Source organism: Hoplias malabaricus, chromosome 2 (assembly GCF_029633855.1).
Source record: "Hoplias malabaricus isolate fHopMal1 chromosome 2, fHopMal1.hap1, whole genome shotgun sequence".
Taxonomy (NCBI): Eukaryota; Metazoa; Chordata; class Actinopteri; order Characiformes; family Erythrinidae; genus Hoplias; species Hoplias malabaricus.
Genome location: NC_089801.1, coordinates 34,746,699 through 34,766,633, shown reverse-complemented (window position 1 = coordinate 34,766,633; position 19,935 = coordinate 34,746,699). Strand labels below are relative to the sequence as shown.

At 39.4% G+C, this 19,935-nt stretch overlaps 2 protein-coding genes across 3 annotated transcripts in view; one reads left to right on the top strand and one right to left on the bottom strand.

The window, feature by feature from the left end:
* The window catches only part of pld2 (phospholipase D2), a 30,126-nt gene that overhangs the window by 4,859 nt on the left and 5,332 nt on the right, over nt 1-19,935 (bottom strand). For both annotated transcript variants that reach the window (XM_066658804.1, XM_066658803.1), the window contains exons 2-24: nt 15,677-15,798; nt 11,492-11,619; nt 10,609-10,751; nt 10,390-10,483; nt 10,203-10,268; nt 10,057-10,115; nt 9,773-9,907; nt 9,502-9,612; nt 8,873-9,016; nt 8,619-8,702; nt 8,381-8,459; nt 8,112-8,222; nt 7,274-7,471; nt 7,001-7,154; nt 6,422-6,540; nt 6,209-6,322; nt 5,498-5,602; nt 4,708-4,796; nt 4,484-4,597; nt 4,328-4,377; nt 4,109-4,243; nt 3,422-3,575; nt 472-589 (exon numbers count right to left, since the gene is read on the bottom strand). In XM_066658804.1, the coding sequence (XP_066514901.1) occupies nt 472-589; nt 3,422-3,575; nt 4,109-4,243; nt 4,328-4,377; nt 4,484-4,597; nt 4,708-4,796; nt 5,498-5,602; nt 6,209-6,322; nt 6,422-6,540; nt 7,001-7,154; nt 7,274-7,471; nt 8,112-8,222; nt 8,381-8,459; nt 8,619-8,702; nt 8,873-9,016; nt 9,502-9,612; nt 9,773-9,907; nt 10,057-10,115; nt 10,203-10,268; nt 10,390-10,483; nt 10,609-10,751; nt 11,492-11,619; nt 15,677-15,779 (2,607 nt within the window). In that variant the 5' untranslated portion in view covers nt 15,780-15,798. The remainder of the gene's footprint in view (nt 1-471; nt 590-3,421; nt 3,576-4,108; nt 4,244-4,327; nt 4,378-4,483; nt 4,598-4,707; nt 4,797-5,497; nt 5,603-6,208; nt 6,323-6,421; nt 6,541-7,000; nt 7,155-7,273; nt 7,472-8,111; nt 8,223-8,380; nt 8,460-8,618; nt 8,703-8,872; nt 9,017-9,501; nt 9,613-9,772; nt 9,908-10,056; nt 10,116-10,202; nt 10,269-10,389; nt 10,484-10,608; nt 10,752-11,491; nt 11,620-15,676; nt 15,799-19,935) is intronic.
* LOC136682272 (uncharacterized) lies at nt 12,829-15,126 on the top strand. Its single transcript, XM_066658820.1, has 2 exons — nt 12,829-12,947; nt 13,172-15,126. Exons 1-2 carry the CDS (start codon nt 12,934-12,936, stop codon nt 14,484-14,486), a joined length of 1,329 nt encoding a protein of 442 aa, XP_066514917.1. The 5' UTR covers nt 12,829-12,933; the 3' UTR covers nt 14,487-15,126.

The window sequence follows — 19,935 nt, the reverse complement described above, 5'->3', positions numbered from 1 at the left end:
ATAAGGTTTTGGGCCAAAAAACATTTAAAAAAGTGCACCATTTAGAATCCTTTCCCACATAATGTAACCCAAATTTTCATTGGACTTTTAGCCAGATTACTCTGGAACAAATCTATGTTTCTTTAAAAGATATCCTACATGCTCCACCTTTAATCTCACTCTACACAGATGGAGTCATCTTAAAAAGGCTGTGTTACAACAGACAGTATCCAAGCAGTAAAGTGTGGACCTCCAGCCTACTGCACAATCTGGTGAGTTTACTCAAATGCTTCGTTCAACTGGCTGCCTTCTCAGACCAGAACAGCCCTTTCCAAATTTAGCCTCCTAACTCCCACAAACAGGCAATTACCAAGGTTATTTCTTTGCATACAATAATGCAGTGATTTTCAAAAAAGGATAAGAATGGATGAATCTGGGTGACATCAGTAAAACATGAACACACGCTACACACAATTCTCATTCTCCTCCTACCCTTTCATAAATGGAAGCATTTGATTCAGCGATTTTGTTCCAGACGTCAGTGAAGAAATAATCACTGACTGGATCATCAATATCAATCACAGGCTCTGAATCTGCCCCCAACAGGACCCTAAGAGAGAGAAAAAAGATACAAATAAGTTACTATTCTGGCAAAGTATATATTTATTTTATACCACCCTTTTGCTTTTGATCTGAGACATGTGTGCTATATGAAAATGGATTTGTTAATTTTGCACCTATGAGGCCAATGTAGCTAACAACTAATGAAAGCTAGCTAATATACAAACTGCAAATTCCCTGCTTATGTTTTCTCACTTTTGCCTCAAACTGTGTACAACTTTACTGGTTAATGTTAATTAAACTAAGACTATTGTATAAATAATGTATAGCATGCACTTTTTTACATAAAACACAAAGGATAGTGAACAAGAGGATCAGCAGCCATTTTGAAGTCTAAATTCTGTCCCAGTAAACCACACAGAAAATGTGGGTCCAACTACAGGGCAGGAAGATAAAGTATACCTTTTAAAATTAGTTGTTAATATGTTTTTGTGTAATTTCCTTAAGCAAATGTGTATATTCTTGTCTACATTTAATCAAGATTCCAAGTCACACAAATCAATACAATGGATTTCCTTGAAGTTTGGGAGTAAACAGCAATCAGGCAAGCCACTGATTTCACTTGGATAAGGAGAAACATCCAGTACAGGACAATACAAGATGAGAAAACTAAAAAAGCTAAAGTTTATGTTTGGAATATCCTCAGAAACAGGTTTGGCCTACATATGGCTTGGGTGTACAGGATGTTACAGTTTAACAGCAGCTGAATCAGTTCAGTAAGCTTATTACTGAGGAAAAAGCTTCACACACACTAATCTGAGTCAGCTCCTTTACAGAAAGGCAAATGCTCTGAAGCCTAAGGCAGAAGGAAGCAGAAGTTAGAGCAAATCATACCAATGTACAGTGCTAGCACTGGCTCTGGAATGCATAATCATTTCAAATGAAGATTAGGATGTTACTAAAGAGCTTTAGGTAAAAGTAAGTATATAAGTAAGTAAGTACATAAATAATTAAATAACTACAGATACAATACATGGGCGAGATATGGCCTAAAGTTTAGAGTCCCGACTGGCTGGAACTTCGGGTGTGTGTGTGTGTTTACCTCCATGGTTGGGTAAAATGCAGAGGTCAAATTTAATTGCCATTCATTTAATTTAATTAAATTTAATTTCATATTTATAGCCCATATGTGAAGCACTGAATAGCACCCTTTTATGGACCAGTTTCCAAATGTGTGTGAATGAGTTGCGAGCCAGCTCCATGAGATGCATTATATCTTTACATTTATTTTTACATTTAACTTTAAAAAAAAAAACCCTACACGGGAAGAAAAGGTGAAGTTGTAAATATGTTGGTTTTGTGACATCAGAAAACAGTGACATCTGTTTCAACAGATGGACTGTACAGACTATGTAAATGGTGTATTTGAAATGTTTTTAGTGTTTATGCACTACCATAAACGTGTAAGGTTTTTTCCCTGCGATATTAGCCCTTTAATAAAATGATATCTGGCCCATTTGTTTTGTGCGGTTTATAGACTCATATAGTTTGACTTAATCTATCTTTTTAATGTATGAAATTGTTCCAGAATGAATATATTAATCATATATACAGAGAAGTAAAATAATTGATCAATTAACACCCCCCCACACACACACACACAAACACACAAACAAGCACTCAAGGTGACCCTCTCAAAGCCAGCTGATTTCATGCAGTGGAAGGTGCTGTAGACACACATTGCCAGCCTTTCACCGTTTCCCATAGCAACACAGAGATGTGCTGCTTGCTGGCAGGAAGGAACACAGCGTGCCCCACACACACACACACACACTTATAAAAACTCATACATACACACGAGAGGAAGTTAGACTGAAAAATGAGCTACAGAACATGCATCTCTCACTGGCAAACACCACACTTCTATTTTCTTACTAAGACATTATTTCTGAGCAGCTCACATTATTCTGGTGTTCTCTATTAAAACGAGTTTGTATTTATTAGATTTTGTGTTACTGTTATACACATTCAATATCATAAATTTAAATGGAGCAGATACAAGCTTTTATTCAACCCTAAAGCAATGATTATTAAATAATCTGTTATTCAATAATCAGTGTGTTTATATGCGCTTGGAAAGTCAGCATTTTATAGATACAAGGCCTTGTTCCAGCAGTTATCATATAGAAATTAGCCTTGCTGAACCTATAGAAAAGCAGGCCGTAGGAGAGTGCAGTGAGGAAGTTGTGAGATGAGTGTGGGGATGTGGGTAATGAGAAGGTACGTTGCTGTTCTCCCTCTCTCTCTATATCTGTGTGTAATAACCCTACACCCACACACTGCCCACTCACTGGGTCAGCCTGCACAATCTACAGAGCATTTACAACACTGTGAGCTCTGTACTGGCTTAAAGCTGCAGTTCTTCATCCACTTTAAAGCCAAACACACACACACACAGGGGCTGTTAGGGTCTTATCCCTCAAATCCAGGGATTCTCTACATCTCTCCATGAGGATCTGTGTGTGTGTGTGTGTGTGTTGTATCCTTTATGGTTATTTATTTATTTATTTTTTTCCACACGTGTCAAGTCAATACCCAGCGCATAATACTGCCTTACAGATACTTTCATAAAACATTACGTACACACACACTTTCTAAAATAAAAACACACACACATATATGTCAGTATGTGTGGTCACAAATATGTCCCATGTGTCTAAAATTATAATATAACTAATAATAACAACAACATATTACATGTTATATGCTATTAAGCAGTAAACAACCATATATAACAACATTTTATGTTTTTTTTTCCAGTCCTGTTTAACTGTGGCTTACTTACACAGAAAAGACATTAAATTCCTGACAACACGCTCACCTGAAACACTCTTTTCGCAGGGCGAGTGTGAGTGGTCCTGCCTCATACTCTTCTCCATTCATTCGGGACGGCACCCTCTCCTCGTCCTCCACCAGAATGGCCAACTCACTGTCCCGTGAGCCCAGCATGCTCCGGTCATTAATGTTAGCTGAACCTGAGGACAGAGGAAAGCAGAATGGGCATTACAGACCAATCCAGGTAAACAGGATGGTTATGTCACTGTGCCTTTAAGACTGATGTGTACTACATGGCTAAAAGCTAGTGGAAGCCAGCTTATAAAACATTTCTACGGAAGTTAAGCAAATTTTCATGTGAATGCCACTGCTATTCATCCCCAAAGGTAACGGATGGTGCTCTCCATGAGTCTAGAGCTCCATTGTTTAACAGCCCCAATTCTGGTTGGTTTTATACACCTTCAGCACACACCTGGCATTGGGTGTGGTGACCAGACAAACTTTTCAAGCTCTAGTGCGTTCAGAATCATGTTTTAAGCTGCATTTCTATTTTCCACCAGAAGATGGAGTTAAAGAGTTGATGATTCTTCTGGCTGCAGGTACTGCCGAGGGCAGGTATTTTCTGTTATATACTGCTCAATATCTTCAATAACTCCTGCTATAACTCGCTTTCGATCGATTCACTTGGTAGGGCCTGACTTAAAAGTCTCTCTCTCCCATGTGTTTATATTACCGATGATGTAGCAGCGGTCATCAGCGATCAGGGCCTTGCTGTGGACGTAGATGAGCTCAGTGATGGGCGTCTGGCTGAGCTCTGAGTGTTTGCGTACGCCACACAGAGAGATATACTGCCTCCATTCATCCTGCACTGGAAGAGCAGAGCGGGTACAGTCACGATAATGATCAATAAAAGGGCCGCAGTGATTGACCGACTGACAAACATGACACTTACTCTGTTCCTTCAGTCGGGACAGAATGGAGCACTCGCCACGGTTCATCGTCCTGAAGAACAAAAGGAGAAGTTATTAGGATTTGTGTGCTTGTGAGAGAGAGAGAGAGAGAGAGAGAGAGAGAGAGAGAGAGAGAGAGAGAGAGAGAGAGAGAGTACCTGTAAGTAAAGTGAAGTATTGCTTGTATGGCTCTTCCTCCTCCTTCAGTGATGTCTCCCTCAAACCCAGGCAACAGAGGAACCACCACAAACACACGGTATTTCTTCTTCTCACTACAAACACACATACAAAAGGTATACTTGGGACCAAAAAACACACAGAAGGAAGTAAAAAGGAAAATTCAAAAGCTTATATATCCACACACACATATACACACACATACCTGTGAGCTCGTAGGATCCTATTAACAATGGCGTCTCCAATGGTGTTGTGAACAATCCTATCTTCTGCACAAGTGATGAAAAACTGATTCTGAGAAAACACATAATAAAATTAAATTATTATATATATCTCACTCAATTCCTCCAATGAATCTTCCTCAGAATACACAGCGGTAACTTCAGAAGACTGAGAGACTCTTAATGGGATGGGATTCTCTTTCTAGATTCAAGGCCTGGACATCTGCTGTTCATTAATGGATAATACAGCAGCATGCCTAATGATCAATAGAAGCTAGGAACTCATTACCATGTCATTTGGAAAATGCTAAGTGCAGGATATTCACTCTGTGATGTTATAAAATGAGGAGACCTATGCTGGCTGAAAAATAAATAGCCAGCTTAACACTAAACATGGCATTTGAAAAAAAATGCCCTTCAGTAAAAGGATTTGCTGGTAGCCCACCCACCCATGTTTTGGAGACACAAGTTTCTCTTCATTCAGAGAGACAGGAACCTGGTTTTGTATGAATGTATGTTACAAAGCAGAATGGATAGATGTTCCCCCTTAGCACTCTGATTTCCTTTCAGTGAAATAACATTTTAATTTGTGACTGCATTGCAGTGGTCCTCTAGGACCCTGGAGCGTGGACTGGACTGGACTGGGCAGGCGACTGGCTCAAGTTGGCAGCTGCATATGGTCACATGAGTCAGACACAGACCACACTATACAAATCTGTAACTGTAGCAAACTGTGTGTGTGTGTGTGTGTGTATGTATGTGTGTGTGTTATACCTCTATGTATATGAAATGTTGGCTGTTCTTGATGGTGTGTATGTACGCTTTGAGGATGGAACATTCGCACGTTCCAGCTGACCAGCGGTCCACTGAACGCAGAACCTTTAAAAAAAGAAAAAGAACTTGAAGAGGGAAAAGAAAAAAAAGAGTGGGAGGAGAGGAGGTGGGATAATGGGGCTTTGTCTCCCTGCATCATGAGACTCTCCCGCATGAGGAAGTTTACTGTAAATCAGCATCAGAAACCTCTAATAAACACCAGAAACAGAAAAATGTAATAAACATCTTAAACTGTTAATAAATATCACAAATACAGTAGTAAACATCAGAAATACTTTGATGAACATCAGACATTAACAATATATCAGAGAAAACTATCATAAATATTTTAAAACACTAATAATTAGATATACTGTAACAAACATCAAAACACTCAATAGATATCAGACAAATAATAAACATCTTAAACTATTATACTTAAACTATAAAAATATATTTCAGTAATACAGTAATAAACATCAGAATATATATAAAATCTTAAACAGTTAATATTAGAAATACAATAATAAAGGGTAGCAATACAATAATAAATATTAAACACAAAACAAAATTCAGAATACTATATAAACATCATAAACTTCTAATAAACAAATATTGTAATGAACAAAAAATAGCATAATATCACAAATATTGTTCTCAGAGTGATTGTACCTGTACAGATGCCTTTGCTGCCCCAGGCACAGTGAACGGAAGGTGAGTGGCAGTACAGTGACTCTTGGGCAGTAGATATGGGTAAAACTTGTCTTTATATTTTATCTTAAAGATCTGCAAAACCAAATCAAACACTCTGGTCAACAGTAGTGTCCACTGGATCTCATCACTCTGCACATTTTACAGCCTCTAGCACATTCATTGACCTCTGACCTTGGTAAAGTTCCAGCGCTGGATGAAGTGGCGTGCCAGGTCCCGAGCAGCCTTTCCATGAACCACTGCTCCAAGGTCCCGCCACGGGATGCGAGGGACTGTGGCTCGATCCACGTTGTCTGAGAAGGACATGAATGATACAGAGTGCTGTACTGAGTGTCCTGCAGTGTCCACCAGGCCGGATGTGAGGATGTCATTTGTATTTCTCTAATATTACTTGGTTTCCTATTTTTATAAATGCCTTTCAAGATCACAATAGTGTTTTTGTGCTGACTGCTGTTTCTCTGCTCTTACATGGTACTAATGTCTGGGTGCATGTGTGTTGGTGTCAGCCAGGGATTAGCTGATGACGTTGTACATATATGAAGTTGCTGTTTTTATGAAGAGAAGAGACCCTGACACATTAAAAGTGCATGGCATCTGGAGCTTTTCTCCTGGGCCTGATGCAACTTCTTAAGATGCCTGAGGACCACAAACTGAAACAGAGCTTATTCACAGACAAGGGACAAATAAACCTAACAATGTGGTGCAGAACAGTGTCCAATAAGGAATGTACAGCTCTGAGCAGGACCTGAGTACCTTGGAAGGGCTGGTCCAGCTGTGTCCAGTCTCTCTTGATGAAGTTGCTGTAGTCTTTGCCCATCCAGAAAAGAGCGTTACAGCTCAGATCCAACTCATCATGGCCTTCTTCATGATCCCTGTCAGAGAGAGGAACGGTAGGATCATCTTCCACCTGGACAGAGGGAGAGAGAAAATAAGGCATGACAAAGTACAAATAGAACAGAGGTACAAAATGAAAATATATTATGCACTGTAGTAATACTTCATATAAATCATTCATTACAGCCTAACCTCTGGGGCTGGTCTTGGACTGTAACTAGCTGTTTTGGAGGGCGCTACATCAATCAGCCTGTAACTACTGTCATCCCATCGTCCAAAGGCAAGGTCCAGCCCACCCAGGAAAGCCACTGATTGGTCAATGGCCACCATCTTCTCATGATGAGCCCAGAGGAACACCACTGAGGCCACGTGATCAGGATGACGCATCACCTAGACACCAGCAAAACAAACACACAGGAACGGTAGGACATTATTGGCATTGCTTTCTTTTCCAAACACACACTCAGCAGGACAAACATCCCGATGTGAAGTTTGGAAACAAAGCTATTTCTACTCACACCATGGGTGTATTTTAATGGATTTCTAATTATGTTAAAGAAACACCTGTGGTGACTGTAACAGCGATGAAGAAACACTTGCTGGGACATTGGCACAAACATATCAACCACTGCTCAATACTCATTACAGTGCATTCACCACTACCAGACCCTGCTGGTGTACAGTTCAAAACAAAGAAGGAACAGAGTGTTCAACACAGAGAGAACTAGTAAGTCTTCCACACATAAACCTCAATAAACATCAGCAAGGATCTTTAAATTGAATAGTTATATTGGAATATGTAAACTACAAGAAAGTATCAATAATCGATGGCATTTTGTGCAATTACATCTTTCCAATACAGAGGTCTCCAAATCCTCAAATGTAAACAGAGCAGCTTTAAATTATAGTTATTTGATAAACAGTGGTAGAGTTTTAGAGTTTCAATACAGGATCATTCAATGACTTGTGGGAGTAAGGGCTCTGAGCAGAGGGACAAGACAAAAATGGGTGTGTATTTCAGGGTTCGAACCTTGATGTTTGGATGCAGATTCATCAGGGTCCTCTTGCTGTAGTCACTGTTAATGCCCAGAGCCAGCTCCACCTCTTTATACAAGAGAACACACACCTTCACACCCTGCTCCTGAGAGACACACAGAGAGAAACAACATGACATATTTGGTGTCTAGACATGCAGTCACTTCAAATTAGCAGGAATGAAAGAAAGAGGGAATGATTGGGGATGATTGTAGGTATGTAGTGAAGGGGGTTGTGGGCAATGCAGGTCAAGGTGCTGCCTACTGCTTTGCGTTTGAGGATCTGGTCCAGACGCCAGTATGTTCCTCTGGGGGGACGCTTGAGGAAGACTTCAGGACTCAGCCTGTGAGAGAGAGGGAGGGAGAGATAATAAGTAATCTACATTAATTCATTTACAAGAGGAAGAGTGATTAATTTACAAGAGGGATTGCTCTGAAAACAAGCTTTGAACACAAGGAATAGAGGGTAAAAAACTGTAGATGTAGTATGCATATATACTGACCACCAATCAGTGATGAAGATCTCCTCCTTCGCCTTCTCTAGTGCATCTGCCAGGTCAGAGAAATAGCCACTGCCATTCACGTACCTGGCAATCGAAACAGAGGGAAAATAAAAGCCAAATTCTTAATATTTATTACTGTACATTTTGTCTGATTTATTGTGGAATGTAAAAGAAAATGTTTTAGCACGGTGTGTGTAAAGTCTGTGTACAAAGTCAATAGTTCATTAGACACACACAAGGATCCATGAACGCACCATTTAGTGAAGGAGTTAGGTCTGGGTGGAGCAAAGCCATCGAAGCGATGCATCTGGAGAAAATCACAGCGTGCCGAGAGAGATCGGATCTCATGACTCCACCACTGAGCCTGTCTGTAACTGTTGCACTTAATGATCAGCTTTCTGTAAAACACACACACACACACACACACACACACACACACACACACACACACACACACACACACACACACACGTTTAAATTCAGGTCTGTAGCCCATATGCAAAAAGAACCTTATTTTTAATATGTAATAAACAAGAAAAAGGAGAATAATTAATTAATAAATAATAAAAAGAGCACACATCAAGCAATAAATTAAAATAATAAAAATGTTTGTTACAACTAAATGTTATCAGATGATATCTCCACATGTTCTTTCCACAAAGAAATGTAATCATTTTAACATTACATTTCTGGCCTATTCTGAGCAGTCTGAGACTAAAAGACCGGGTAATGCCTGTGGAATGACTGTACACAAATGTAATACACATTTCCAGGAGAGAGGTCTCCAAATCCCCAAAAGTTGCCCAGTGCAGCTTTAATAAGTGAGTGTGTTCACTATAATTGGAAAGTGTGGTGAAGGTAAACTGTTGTTTAATCAGCGTACCTGCTGAAGTTTTCTATGCACACTCCATGTTTAGTGTCGGTGTAACAACTCCCCACCAGGACCTTCAGCTCAGGGTCAAACAGCAGCACGAAGGACACCAGTCCCGGATCCCTGTCCATATCAGCAACAAACAACCGATAATGAACTGATTAGATACAGCACAGGAATTGAGATGTGTGCTGGATGTTACACTCCACCAAACTAATCAGAGTGTGGCTGAGTGTGTGTGTGTGTGTGTGTGTGTGTGTGTGTGTGTGTGTTAGTGTCTGACCTAGACATATAAAGCATGAATGAGTCCTTGACTACAAGCCAGCGGTGGGACCAGCGGTAACAGAATTGATGATGACCGAAACAGTTGAGACCTTGGATGCGGTGACCTCCCGACCTCTTCAGAATAAAACCCTCACTGAGACAAAAACAGACACAAGTGACCAGTGGGGAAGCAAAACACTAGAATCAACTACTTCCCAAATACTCTTAACGTTGTATGGGTCACTGAAAGTTCAACTGCCTTTTTAACTGCCTCTCTCTTTCTCAACACACACACAAACTCACAGGCCTTTTGGTCCAAGGTCTTTGATAAAGGACAGAGGACTGACTGCAAGGAATTCCAACTAAGAACACAAGAAGATATACAAATCATAATGTGATATTTATGCACGTCAAAGCACAAAATGTGTCTGAAAGTTGGGTGTAGTCACCATGCCATTGAAGTTTCTGCAGAAAGTGTTCTCCAGTAGAGTGTTCAGATACTCCTCCAGATATTTCTGTACAACCCCCATCCCACACACACACACAAACATAAGATAAGACAATTTGAAGGACTACAAAAATATATCTATTATATTATATAATAATTCTCAGCATGAATATGGGTTGTGTGTGTACCGGTTTGCTGGAAGTCCTCCTCATCCTCTCTGTGCCATGCAGTGAAGGCATCTCCTCACTCAAACTCTCCAACTGCTGTCTCTGAATGGCAAACCTGACACACATACGTATTGTTTATATATACACACATATACAATTAAAGACACATAGTTAGATGTATAGAGAGATGTTTTTGTGCATGTGTGTGTCAGTCTGTCTGTCTATCTGTGTGTCACTCACCTCCCCAGAGGAAGAAACTGCAGCATCATCTTGTGTTTATACAGGTCTCTCTGCAGCTCCTGAAAATGCTTATATTTCCTCTTCACTGTCCAGGTGAACTCACCATGGGTGAGACGCACTGTGTACAGAGTACACACACGGACCTGCACACACATACTTTGATTTGTGAGAGAGAATTAAGCAAGCCACTTTCATTCATTCATTCATTATCTGTAACCACTTTTCCAGTTCAGGGTCACGGTGGGTCTGGAGCCTACCCAGAATCATTGGGTGCAAGGCAGGAACACACCCTGGAGGTCACACACTCCACCTGCTCCTGAGTCACCATTCCACCTACCTACGTTTGTTTTTGGACCGTGGGAGGAAACTAGAGCACCCGGAGGAAACCCATGCGGACACGGGGAGAACACACCAAACTCCTCCTTCTATCCAATGAAAGATAAGTGCAATAAAGGCAGCCACACTCCCCCTTCCCACCCCACCCCTTTTGGTCAGACTTCTCTGGATCGGAACCTGCCACGTGTTCCATTATTGATTTCACTGTTGCTTGAAAAAAGTTCAGATAGAAGACCTTCTTCTCTTACACTGTACCCTAGTTGAGTAAGGCTTGAAAGCTTGACCTGATGTTTCCTTCGGCATTTGTTCTCACAGTATTTCTTATATACTATATTAAAAATTAGCATGACGTGAGAAACAGAAAAAGGGGTGTCCATGAAGACAGCCCACACTTGTGACCGGTGTAGTGTCTTTTACCTGCTCTCTAACTTGTGTTGCTTGCGCTTAGGAGTGTTACAGTTATATGGAGTGTGTCTACACATCGACACTATTACTGTACAACAGCAAAATACAGCTCAATCTCACCAACACTCTCACTCTCTCTCACCTTAGAGCGAGTAGTGTATCTCTCAGTGTTTTCCACTCTGCAGGTGACAGGTGTGTTATGGAGCAGTGGAGACACATTTCCCTCCTTTAGATCAGCCAAATGATGCACCACGAAAAACTCACGAGAATCTGAAAAACACACACACACACAAATGCATTAAAGCAGGTAAAAACAGGTTTCAACAATACCCCATTAAACCAAATGTTGTTGAACAGAATGTGGCCCAGAGGCACCTGTATGAATCTCCAGGACATTTCTGATATTCAAATGATATCTTGACCAGAGAAGGAAAAAAATGCTAAATTAATTAATTTAAATGATTCTTTATCATTTCTATTGGTCCACTGATCATCAGCTTTCAAACAATATAAAGAGCAGCTGTAGCTTTAAAAAGAAGGAATCCAAAGTTTTACTCCAACTGCAAATATATGGTTATCATATGAGAGCAGCTGCTTTATCCCCAAGGCTGTGTGTTTCTCTGCTGACCCTGGAGCGCCCTGCTGCTTCTGTGCAGTCATATCACTGGCGTGTAACCTTAAGCACTTTCATTGTTATGGGAACAGAGTTTGGGTCAGTTTTGTCTGGTACTGAAAGATAAACGCTGCTATATTTGTGTCATTTTCCAGCTCAGAGTTAAGACAAAGTGTCAGTGCTTGAATTTCTCTCTATACCAAGAAAAGCTTTTATATATAAAAATGTATCTTACAGAGAAATAAACTACATAAACAGATCTATACAACAACTGACATCCTAGTCTGGATATGTTCAATCTTTAGGTATTGTGGGGGAATTGTTGATTGCTGGTATCCGATGTGACATAAGATCTAAAAAATAAATGTTATTTTGACCTTTGTTTTTTATTTTGTGGTTCTGAGGCATTTCATGCAGTTTGTGGGTTTTTATTTCTTTTTATGTGAAATTACTAAAGCAATCTGGCAACCCAACTACAATGGTTACTAATCACCCATGAGCAGCTGTTTATACACGTATTACTCATGTCTTCATTCTGAGAGCAAAAAGCAAGTATACTAAATCAAATCATTGTGTTTTAAATGTGAAGAAGTGTTAGCGTAAAGTGAAAGTTAACATAAGTCGTGCAATGTCCTCTGAAGTCATAGAATAAAAGACCATGTTTTGTTTTGGGTTTTTCTTGGTGTGTGTGTGTGTGTGCGCGTGTGTGTGTATGCCTCTCAAATATACAAAAATGTTACACTTTAATATCGTACCACTTATTTTTGTCCTATCAGTAGTGGGATATTTACATAAAAGGTGGAGCTATGCCTGGGTCAACCCTCAAAATGAAACAGAAGGTTAGTTTCAATTTTTCTCATTCTCTTCGTTCTACACACACACTCTACATCGCTCTTTCTCGCATCCTCCCCCTCAAATAGCTTCTTCCTGTCTCTGAAGTGTGGACCTTGATTACTGCAAAGAAAACAACAATGTTTAAACGCAGGTGAGTCCTGAACCTTTTGGAAATTTTGTTTTCTTCCTCAATTTTCCTTTCACAACATTCAGAGCTACTGTTACTGCAAGTATTTTACACCGTGTTATTGTAAAAACCCTGTACTCTCTGTGCTCTATTTATATGTATTTGTGGTCTGCCAGCATATCTATCTAAAGCACAGTGGCAATTTTTGACATTTGTGAAACTGTATCTTTACTCTTTTTCGTCTGCAGTGAATCGAAGTCCTTCAAAATGTTTGGTCTGTCCACACCTTACATGCCCACACATCTGTCAGAGGACGAGGTCCTTTGTTTCGAAATGAGGAGGCTGGGGATTGAACATTCACACAAGTGTTTAGCCAAAGCGAAGAATTTCCCCACCAACGGGAGCACAGCTCAATTCAGCGAATGGTGGAACAGACTCAAACATGGGGGAAAAAAACAGAAGCTCGCAATGACCATCATGGCTTTTGGTTCCGAAATAACTCTCAAGCAAAACGACAGATGCAAAAAGAAAGTGCAAGAGCTGCAGACCAAGACTAAATCTCAAGAGGATGAGATTAGTTCCCTGAAGATGAGACTCGGGGAACTGGAAAAAGAAAACCAGAGGCAGGCATTGATGATCATTGAAGCTCAAGCTAACCAAAAAGTGCTTGGACTAGAAACAGAGCAGCGCAAGGAGGAGAACAAGTTATTGCGGCAGAAACACAAGGCTGACAAAGAAAAGATCACATCATTGACGATGCAGCTCCAAGATCTGACCACTTCCCAAGACCTAGATGAATGCAGCACAAACTCTCTCATCGAATGGAGGGACGATGGATGTTCTGGGCTCTCACTGAGGAGACCACAATCACTAAACGATCACATAACTCGGCTCTGCAAATCAATTAAATACCTCGATGACCTTCCTGACTTACAGCAGAACAACTCCAACTACGAGTTCTGGAAGAAGATAAAGGAACTGATTGCTATCAGAATTCCTCCTTCTCTAGTTCTGTACTTGATCAAAGCAAAATGCCCTCAGAATGCCTGGAGTGAGGTAGAGAAAAACATCAGGCAAAGAGACTTCACAGGTATCGACCATACACAGCTGGAGTATCTGCTGCCCAAGTTGCGCAAGTCCATGACAGAAGCCCTGGGGCCAGGGCAGAATCTCTACAGCCTATTCTCCGCACGAAGCCAGAGGAACGGCGAATCCTTTATTGACTACATCAAGGACAAATTCAGGCTGTTCTGCTTGTATGGAGTGGACAACGAAGACCCGGACCGCAATGACCATACCTTCATCTGCTCTGTCCAATTAAAAATGGCTAAGCTGTACAAGAAATACATACCAATGGACTCCTACAAGTATGACGACATGGTGCGGCATGGTGCCATTATAGATAACCAACTTATGGAAGCCGAGAGTAGGAACGAGTGCTTTAACTGCAAAAGGAAAGGCCACACTTATTCCCATTGCAGAAGGCCAGGAGGGGGTGCTGAGGTTGAGTCTAATGTGTGTTTTACTTGTGGAAGGCATGGCCACTGGGCTAGAGATTGCTAGATGTAGAATAGCACAATAGTTATGGACTAGTAATTTTCCATTCAAATACTTCACATCTTTCCTTTCATAAATCTCTACTCAGAGTCCTGTGTGGTCCAGGACCAAGATTAAACCCTGTCTGGTGTGTTCAAATCTGCTTTATATTAGTTAAATATTCAGCTTCAATTAATCGGCTTTAACTTTCTTAAACAAAAACATCTGCAGATGATATATGACCCTGACATTTAGAGGGGAACCTTTAAAGGGCAGATGTTTCCTGTGTTTGTGATCATTTCTATTTTGAAACAATACTTCGTTCCGAGTTCAAAGGCTAAAAGCTCACCCCTGAAGGATACAGGGCTTGCATTTTAAAAATTGCAAAACCATGCATACTTCAGGGGCGAGCTTTAGCCAATTCTATAGCCAATCAGGAGCCTTAAACTGTCTGTTTTTATCTGCTCTTTAGAGATGTCCATGTAGTAGATGTAGTAGTAGATGATGATGATGATAAATTTGACAGAGCCTACAGTTCTGGAAAAAGTTTGTTAGACTCAAACTCACCTGCGTTTTGGTATTTTTTCCCTTTTAATACGAACCCTGCAGTTCTGGTCTTTTATTAAACTGAATAAATGCTCTGTTGCAGTAATGATTTATTAATAAAATATGCTGATTTCATTCATTAAGGGTGATTATTTTATTATTGAGCACACAAACCCATTTATTCACGACTGTCTTGTGTTTCCTCTGTGTGTGAACTTTGTGACACTGAGCACCCTCACACATTTACTCCCTTTGTGGCAGTAAATTGCATCCTGGCTCCAACATTCCTAAAAACTTGGTGATAAGACACTGTTTGGCTCTCTCTCACTCTCACTCTCTCACACTGCAGATTTGCCAATAACATACATTCACTTATATTTCTTTAACAATAATAACAATCTAACGTATACGTCAATATGCAGCAACACACTTTGTGCCGAGTGCTGTAACTTTGTACTGGTCAAAGACACCCTGGACTTACCAAGGGTCATCTCTGCAGCCACTTTATATAAACTGCAGTGCTTTGAAGAAAGAGCTGTTACCCAGTGCTTTAACTGGCTGTCTGCAATTATTAGAAAACTGATGACAATCTGAAACTGGTTCTTTCCTTAAGAACAGAGATTCTTCTGTGAAAACACTGGATGTGTGTGTGTGTGTGTAACTTGTCTTACTGCTGCTGTTTCTGATTGAATCCAGTTGATCTTCACTCAGACAGGTCACACATTCCTCATTTTGAGACCACGTATTCTCCAGATTCCCCTCCGCATTCGCCATGGCTCCAGTTACTTTTTACCTGCACACATACACACATTGTTTATATTTGTCTATTCTGCACAGTTAGTTTTTATTAGAAATTACAATTAACTTCTGAATTAAGTTGTCATAATAGGTTAAATATATGTATCATACACATTTTGGCAACCTTTCATTTTTATATAGAATGTTGATTAAAAATATCAAATATAAAATATAAATTAAATTATGTTTCCTGCACAAGACAAGTCTCTTTTAAATAAAAACAAACAAAACCATAGAGCAGTTGTTGAGTAGAAACTTTTCTGATGTGGATTATGACACTGTATGTGTACTGTCTAGTCCTTAAAGTCAATTTTTAATGAATTACATTTCTATTTTAAACAGCTCACTTCATATTCAGAAGCAGTGTTAAACTAGAACTACTTTTCCTTGCAGTGCCACAATAATACCCTACAGTTCATGACAAAAACGATGATAAAAACACTAAAACTAAACCCATAGTACTGTAACTCACGCCACCACACACACACACACACACACACACACACACACACACACACACACACACACACACACACGGAAGTTGGTGTGACTTGGGTGTTTCTAACTGATGGTAGGGATTGGCTGTGACTAAAATGGAGAGAAACTAGGCAAAATATGGTTCCCAAGCAATAACAATAACAGTCAAAATCATCCCAATAACAGCACAATGGTTTATAAAGTGGTGGATCAATACAGAATGAGTATTAATATGAGCACATATTAAGTGTTTTATGGTTATTTACTGTCTCTATCAAAATTGGGTTTGCTAGTGGGGTCTTACTGATAGTCACATGGTCTACTCTCCCTTATATAACAGGTGAGGAGTTTGTATTTGTTTGCAATATGGACTCTCTGTGAAACTCCCACACTCCTGATCCTGTGTGATTCTGGCGTCCAGGTGACCATAAAGAACTGAGCGGGAAAAAAAGCCGCTCTAGTGAGTGTTCATGCATTTGACCTGACTCTGTACACACAAAACCACACCTGGGAGGATCATAAATATCACATATACCATAACAGTCACACACACTGTAAACACTGGGGTTGAGTTCAGTTTAATGTTTTTTTTTTGTTTTTTTTTTGTTACATCCATCTGGGTTTAACAAATGAAATGTGAACAAATATCACTCAAACTTCACTTCACCTGCTGTAGCCCCCTTTAGCACTGAGCTGTGTGACCTAAGGCTCAGGTGAAGTGTCCCATTTCATTTCATGCTTCATTTAATGAAGATCATAAATGAGGTGTGTACAAACTGTTCACATATAAAAGGACACCTAAATACTGAGTTAAGATTCCTGAGGAACCACAATTTAACATTTCTGAACAGCCATGTTTTTTTGCGGTCAATATTTCCCCAGAAGAAAAAAAATGTGATAGAGGATTGTATTAAAACCATTTTATATCACTGATATACTATTATATAATAATAGCATAAAAATGCAATTACACTCCTTTAAAAAGCAAAACATTTTCAGCAAAAGCTATTTTTATAGAATATAAAACGATATAAAATATGTTTATATCATATTATTAAATTATTAAATTTATATCATAATTATTGTGACAGCAATAAATTGTTATATTTTGTGATACATACCACATGTATATTATACCACATAATATTAAATTCTATCATACATTACCTTAAAATACACTAAACGTCATTATTTTATATTATAATATATCTCCATATAGCTCCACCGCATGCTGTACTCAGTTTGGCCACTAAGGGGCAGTGTAAAGTTCCAGGTTTAAAACTCTGAGGTCAGAAATATTAATGACTTTAAAGCATAATAAAAGTCCCCTTCTCTCACTCCTAACTTCACTACAGTATTTCTATGGAAACGCACAGGAAACACTGAGCCCCAGTGACTCAGCCTTTTACTAATATTGGAATTTTTTTTGGACACATTAACTAGACACTTCACACTAGAAACATCTGGTGGATTATTCTGCAAACTTAAGTTGTCAACCACTAATACAAAAGCTGAGAAACAAAAAACAAATCAAAAACAAACAGTGTAGAATTCTTAAAATCAACACGAGAAACAAAAAGAAGAAAAAAATAAGAGTCCTGTGTGTAAGCAAGTTCGTTTATTTAATTTTTTTTTTACAGCAATACATTTAATCATTCTGATTGGCTGAGACCCTGTCTGTCTTATAACTTCAATATAATGGAGAGTAGTTTATAATAAGAATGTGATATATATATATATATATATATATATATATATATATATATATATATATATATATATATATATATATATATATATATAGAGAGAGAGAGAGAGAGACCACAAATCTAATTCATTTAAAACTTCTGTTTCTTTTGGTTGCATTTATTGAAAGGTGTGGTAAGTGCATAATGATTTAAAAACAATACATTAGATCACATTTAACAACTTTAAAAACCTACAGGACAGTAATAAGGGCTATTTAACCATGAGCCAGTAATGACCACTTCAGAAAGTGAATGCAGAAAAAACCACAAAATAAACTGCATTTTTCCAAACTATGAGGTTAAACAAGTTTTGTGTTTAAACAGAGCATGCATGCATGCGAGCACCAGCATGAGTGTGTGTGTATGTACCTGAAATATATCACAGAGTGGAGACCAAATGCTTTTACACCAATGACTGGTTTACACACTCACATTGTGGGGACTTGACTTCCTTTTGGGGATCATCAGCTGATTCCATCATCATCAGCTGGTCCCCACAGTTTAAATCATTTCAGGGTGAAGCCATGTTTAAAGTTGGTTTAAGTGTTATGGTTAGGGTTTAGATTAGGGTTAAGCCAGTAGTACTAATGGACAAGTTAATGATAAGTCTCCACAAAATGAATGTTTGTGTATATAATGCTTCAAAATAAATCAGTCTATGTAAGGTCCCCACAATTCACAGATACAAGACTGTGTGTGTTGAGGGATCAAGGGACAGTGACTCATGGACACACCCCAGTGTTTTTTTTTCCCCCCCAAAGTGTCTGCGTTTGCAGTATCATGCGGTGTTGTTCAGGCGTGTTCCTATTCAAAGACATAGGAAACACCCAAGGTGTGTGTGTGTTTGTTAGAGAGAGAGCAAGAGAGACAGAGAGAGAGAGAGAAAGAGACTGAGACATAAGGCAGACAAAGGTGCCCACAGAATTCAGGATGCTGTAGATGGCGGAGGCTGTGTTTTATTCCAGCTGTGTTGCTCCAGAAAACAGAACAATGAAAACAGACTTTAAATGAAGATGATTACCATTCCCAATGAAAAGTCATTCTGAACTACTGATTATACCCCTTACATTCACACACACAAACACACAATGAATTACAAGGTGTGTGTTTTGTGTACACAGAAACAGAAGTAAGGGTATACGTGTGAATACCCTCTCACTGTGTGTTTGTGTGTGTGTTTATACGAGCTGCATGAGTCTGCGGTGGCTTACGTTGCCAAGACAACCAAGTTTCAGGTGAACATCACACTGTACAATAGGAAGAGGGAGGGAGTGTGGGAGGGAGGAGCAAAGAATAAGACGGAAGACATTTCCAGCTACACTGTGCTTAAGGAGATCTCCACAGAAAACAGGCCGTGTCTAAAAGCTGTTTTTAACAGTATCACCACTCACTGTGCTCTTAAGAACACACACACACAGCTGAATGTGGTTTCTGTGCCTTCGCTGCTGTTTAGATCATGTTTCCTGCCACATCTGACACAGTGGCCATGGCAAAGCCTGGCAATTGTCTGTACTGGAGTCAATTTTCCAGTTAACAGTATGTCAAAATGTCAGCAATCACATAAATATCTCAAAAAGTGCCCAACAGCAAGTGAGGTGTGTGCGTTGATCTAGGGATGCTGTTTGCACAATGCTAATTTAAACAGGGAAAGCTTTTATTACTAGTTAGCTACATTAGATTCATAGAGGCAATGCATAACTAAGTAAATGTTTGACAGCAGACTGGACTATCCTTTCAGCAAATATAACTATTCCCTTTGGCAAATAAATCATCTGAAGTCAGGCTGGGGTCACATGAATCCTCTAAGGTATGCTTGTTACATGACAATACAGGCCAGAAAGATTTGAGCATTCTCTACACATTCTTACATCTGAAGGACTCTCATACTTCATCTCATATGTCAAAAA